The sequence below is a fragment of the Juglans microcarpa x Juglans regia genome, chromosome 7D, assembly GCF_004785595.1.
Source record: "Juglans microcarpa x Juglans regia isolate MS1-56 chromosome 7D, Jm3101_v1.0, whole genome shotgun sequence".
Taxonomy (NCBI): Eukaryota; Viridiplantae; Streptophyta; class Magnoliopsida; order Fagales; family Juglandaceae; genus Juglans; species Juglans microcarpa x Juglans regia.
The window spans coordinates 16,747,280-16,753,279 of NC_054606.1; the positions used below are offsets into that span (position 1 = coordinate 16,747,280).

General features: G+C 36.3%; 1 protein-coding gene across 1 annotated transcript in view; it reads right to left on the reverse strand.

The window, feature by feature from the left end:
* Window positions 1-5,731, reverse strand: part of LOC121239552 (replication factor C subunit 1-like) — a 37,064-nt gene extending 31,333 nt beyond the window's left edge. Inside the window, 3 exon segments of the mRNA XM_041136816.1 lie at window positions 4,824-4,919; window positions 5,225-5,287; window positions 5,404-5,731. Coding sequence (XP_040992750.1) covers window positions 4,824-4,919; window positions 5,225-5,227 — 99 coding nt within the window. The 5' untranslated portion in view covers window positions 5,228-5,287; window positions 5,404-5,731.
* Window positions 5,732-6,000: the final 269 nt, after the last annotated feature.

A 6,000-nucleotide genomic window follows, 5' to 3' on the forward strand; every position in this document is an offset into this window, starting at 1 on the left:
ATCATACTATTAGTATGTTAGTGATTTAATATTATATATATTAAATCTCTAATCTCTTATACTTGATATATATATTAATATATATAAATATTAGTAATACACTAATAGTATTAGTATATTAATATTAGTATTAGTTATACTAGTAGTGACATTAGTTATACTAATAGTTATATTAGTATTAGTTATTATTAATACTATATATTATACTAATAGTGATATTAATACTATATATAGTTATAATGATTAGTATAACTACATTAGTTTTAGTTATAGTGATTTAACATAACTATATTAGTATAAGTTATAGTGAATCAGTGATTTAGTGTAGGTATAATACTATAAGTTATAACTATAGTCTATAATAGTATTAGTATAAATATTAGTATTAGTTAAAGTGGATTACTAATAGTATTAGTATTAGACCATAAATCTAATTAATATACTAATGTATATTAGTATTACTAATATATTTATCAAAAGGAATATGTTGAGAATTTATTAAGTCAAAAAATATAATTAATACAAGATATTGTTATATAAAATTTATATGAATAATACTTTAGTTATTATTCATTAGTATTATATGTTATTCTAAATTTATAGATTAGTGTTTATCCATTAGTATTACATGTTGATGTTATTATGCATCTTAGTGTTTATAGTATATTATATATACATTAGTATTACATGTTATTATATTTATACATTAGTAATTTAGCGTTACAACTTACATGTAACATGGTAGTAATATTATAAATTTGTAATAGTATGATATTTACATATAGTCATATACTAAACTATTATTATTTATTAGTCAATTTAGTCTATATATTATAGTATAAATATATTATTTAACTAGTATATTATTGAGTTTAACTAACTATATAAGATATAGTTGTATAAAATTTAAATGATTAATATATAGAAAAACACATATTTTTTATAAAATATGTATAAAATCGGAGGCGGAGTCGGAGGACCAAGTCGGAGGCGGAGGCGGATTGTCGGAGGCGGATCGGAGCGGAGTCGGAGTCGGTTCTTCAATGACTCCGACTCCGACTTGTCGGACTCGGAGCGGACTCGGAGCGGAGCCGGAGCAGACTCGGATTCGGAGTCGGATTGTCGGATTTTTGCTCAGCCCTACCCAGGACGTCGAAGCACCACCGACGGTGCCAGAAACTGCCGGCCATCCTAGTCCCTTCACACCCCCTCCATCGCTCTCTCTCCACTGTCAACAACCAAATAGGCCCCGTGTGATCTGCTCAGCCCACCGTCAACCACCTCAGGGAACGCCGAACCATCTCCCAGTGGCCACAGAGAACACCGACCAGCCAAGTTCTGTCAAACCCACACCTTCCCAATAAGCCCACGCCAGAATCTTCCTTCCCTCTCAATCGGTTTTCTGTTTGACAGTCTCTCTCTCAGTGTCGCACCACCATAGGTACCTCCTAGTTGCGCCGCCGGTCACTCCCAGCCACCCTGAGTCGCCGCGCATCAGTTTTTTCCTCTCGGTGAGTTGCCCCTTCCGTCGCACGATGCTTCTCTCAGGAGCCTTTCTTTTCTCAGCCCTTAGGGCTTTTAGATTACTGAACTTAAGAGTGGGCCATGGGCCTTAAGCCATTCAGCCAGGAGCCTTATAAACTCTAAAAGGGCTTAATTTCTACACGGGCCATGTTATATGCTGGACCCAAATTTTAATGGTCGCCATAAACTAGTATATTATTTAAATAGACTGTTTTCTAATGTGGGCTTAATAATATTGTCACATAAACTGTTTTTATGATTTTTAAATTAGACCAAAGTTTTATTTGAATCTATTTGTAACCCCTAAACTAGTTTTTCAGAAAATGCTTAAGGAAGTGAAACTTATAACACTGGGTATTAATACATGGTGGGCCTATAGTATTATTAAACCTAGGTTGCGAAATCACTACATTGCTATTTTATAAAATACATAATATGTAGATATTTCCTACTAAATTATATATAAAGGACTAGATATGATATTATTGTTCTAGTAGCCATATAATAGTGATATTAGTAATTAATGAATTCAATACATAGCTAGATATTTTATTAGATTTAAAGTTTATGATATGTGCTCAAGTGGGAAGGATGCTAGGACACTTTTTTCTAAAAAATTAGTAACGTCGAGTACCTCGTATAGGTAACGCGCTACCACTTGGAAATCAGGAAGCAGCGCTAAGAGGTAAATAGTATGATCATATAAATGCATGTGTACTGTGAATATTATTATGTATGAAAATATGATGTGCTTATGATGATTATCTACGCTACGCTAAGAAACAAGTCAAGGTTAGATTCCTTTCACGATCTTTGATGAAATATGAGATTATACTTGAATAAACGAATTTGTTGTTTGATGGATTGAAAGTTACTAAAATCACAAGGAAGCCATGAGATGTTCATGTAGTAACCTAAGTCAAGTATGCCATGTAATAGAATAGCCAGATTATGTAGGCCATGTTCATGTGGTACTTAGATCATATATGCCATGTTCATGTAGTACTTAGATCATGTATGCCATGGAATGTCAGAAAATGTTCAGATCATGTTATATCATTTCATGTTATGCTATGTCATGTACAAGAAAATACCATGTTATGCTATGCTATGTACAAGAATATGTCATGTTATGTTATGTCATGAACAAGAACATGCCATGTTAGAAAAGTTCATGAAACCTAATAAATTTTCATGCATTAAGAAAGATAAGAAGTTTTAAGATAGCGTCACGGACTTAGTGTTGTTAACCACAAGTTAAGTGAAACACAGACTCAAGCGTGTTTCACTCCATGTTATGCCAATTAAGTGAAACACAGACTCAAGCATGTTTCACTCCATGTTATGCCAGTTAAGTGAAACACAGACCCAAGCGTATTTCACTCCATGTTATGCAAGTTAAGTGAAACACAAACTCAACCGTGTTTCTGTAACGCACCAATGGAAGGCCCAAACCATATGTCCTATACTCCAAAACGACTAGTCAATGATACAATTAGAACCCCATTGGAACCTTATAAAGAGTAAGAATTTCTCCTTCCCAAGCAATGTGGGATCCCATACACTACCAACCCTTATCCATATCATATGGGGTATTACAATATACCTCCCTTAAATTCCCGACGTCCTCGTCGGGCCTGTCCATTGTAGACAGCACGGCTCAAGTCCCACATTTCTGGTTGGGATAGTCTCTGATACCATTTGTAACGCTTCAATGGAAGGTCCAAACTACATGGCCTGTACTCCAAAAAGACTAGTCAATAATACAATTGGAGCCCCATTGAAACCTTATAAATAGCAAGAACTTCTCCTTCCCAAGCAATGTGGGATCTCATACACCACCTACCTTTATTCATATCTTATGGGGTATCACAATCTATCCCCTTTAAATTCTCAACGTCATCGTCGGGCCTATCCAGTGTAGGTGACACGGCTCAAGTCCTACATTTCTGGTTGGGATAGTCTCCGATACCATTTGTAATGCCCCAATGGAAGGCCTGAACCACATGGCCAATATTCCAAAAGGACTAGTCAATGATACAATTGGAGTCTCATTGGAACCTTATAAAGAGCAAGAACTTCTCCTTCCCAAGAAATGTGGGATCTCATACACCATCTACCCTTATCCATATCATATAGCGTATCACAATTTCATTCCATGTTATGCCAGTTAAGTGAAACACGGACTCAAGCGTGTTTCACTCCATGTTAAGACAAGATAAACAAGTTATTATGCATTCACGTTACATGTTTGCCATGATTATGTATGCTTCCGCTCATGTTAATGATGAATACATATACTATGTGAATTTGTGACGATATACGTATGTATGTAAAGTTTTTCAAAAAGTTATGTTACGTGTATGATTGTGAATCTGTGATGTTGTATGTATGTTGTGAAGAGTCTTCAGAAATTAAGTTCACACTAGGCTAAATTATATTTTACAGTATGATGTGCTACTTACTGAGTATTCGACTCATTTTTGTTTGTCTTCATATTTTCTTCTATGCCTAATTCTCACAGATGGTGATTGTGAGGACGCAAAGATGGAAGGCCAGGAATAGATTTAATGCAAAGACTTAGAAAGGAATAAGTGTTATTTACACAAAAATTAGTTTAGTGTATGTTTTTACTTTATGTTTTCAGTTTCATGATTCGAAGACATTTATGTTCACTTTAGTTGACGTTTTTTTGAGTAAATGAGGTATTTTTCATGACTTCAAATCTCTTCACCGAGCATTATGTTATGAATGTTAGTAACATCTCTATCCTACGAGAATGGGGTGTTACACATTTCCTTTGTTTTCTCAACAAACAAACTAAGCACTAGTCCACATCATGTTACAAGAAAAACAGCAACAAGTTACAAAAGGATCATTTTTTTTTATATAAGTAGCAGCAAGTTACGAAAGGACCATTGCACAGATAGAAACCTGAGCCATCGAAATGTTGGGATTATAATATTCTTCAAAATGTTAGGCCATGGGAAGCAAAATTTCAAGCTTAATTATACATTATTTAACACTTGCACGTTTACATACATAAATAGATATAACTTTCTTTTTCAGCTAAATGCATAACAATATATCAAGCTGTTGGATGTTCATTCAATCTTTCAAATTTTTACCCAAAACCCGGATACCAAAAAGTTAATTCAGGCTTAATGCAGTCGCACACACTATTCAAAATATTGTATCTCATTTTACTTTTTTCCAATAAAGCTGAAATTAAGCTTACACACCCATACACACTCATATATGCTTTATCAGCCAGAATATAAAAATGTAAGTATACCCACCAGGGTCTCCGAATTGCTTGGGGCAGGATTTGCAGGCTTTGATTCCCCACCATTGCCCTTGACATGGGATTTCATGAACCACTTCCTTATATCTGACTGCAATTACAACAAAATGAATCCAACAATCCCATATTACATTAATGGCACCGCAGAACAAACCCTGACCCTCTGTAGGTTTATACACACAATTAAAAATTAAAAATTAATTTTAAAGAGAGAGAGAGAGAGAGAGAGAGAGAGAGAGAGAGAGAGAGAGAGAGAGAGAGAGGAAGAAGAAAGAAAGAAAGAAGAGGAGGAGATATCATTAAATCGGTTGAAGCGGTTTGTCTTTCTTTCTCTCACTCAACCAAGAGCCCAATGGCTTTTCCTAACATGGGAAAAGATTATAAGCCCTAACTCACCATCTTTGAGTACAGAATGCTAACTCGCAAACTTTGCTTTCGACTTCGCGTTACAAACACAACCTGGGAAACAAAACGAGCAAGATTTTGGGTTACAAAACGTGATTACTACAGAAAGTGATAGAAGTATCACCACCGTGGCATATTCATGAGTTGGCATGCAAAAGGGAGCTTTGTACCCAGATTACTCCAGACTGAAGAAGTCGCCGTCGTCGCCGTCGAGTGATGGTTTGGTACGGTTTGAGGAAATCGCCGTCGAGGGACCTAGCCTTGGAGTGATGTGTTTTTTTTGTCTGAAGAACGAATGCCGTCGAATGAGGAAGTCGACGTCGAGTGATGGGTTGCGGAAAGCTGAAGGAGTCGCCGTCGTCCAAACCTCGCCGTCGAACGGAGGGTGAGAGCAGAGTTATGTTTTGAAATGAACTTGTTTGTCGAGGAAGGCTGGGTCACGGGGTAGAGAAGATACAACATTACAATTTATGGCCTTTTGGTCATTTCAAACACTACCAGCGTGGAGATGTGCCAGGCGAAAAGAATTTTCCCCATATAAGAAAATTGGAAAAATTTTAGTAGCAGCCACTGTTTGGGAGTATCCATCGCACACCTAACGTGTTAGACCGGATTCACTAACAACAAACCGGTTCCTTGCCTCAGCCCCCCTCTCCCTGAAGCCCTCAGTCCCCTCATGAATTCGAAGGTATGCTTCGACAGAAACCTCAAACTGCTTCTGGGTTTCAACCCTCAATCCCCTTACATTTATAATCCAACTTCTTCAC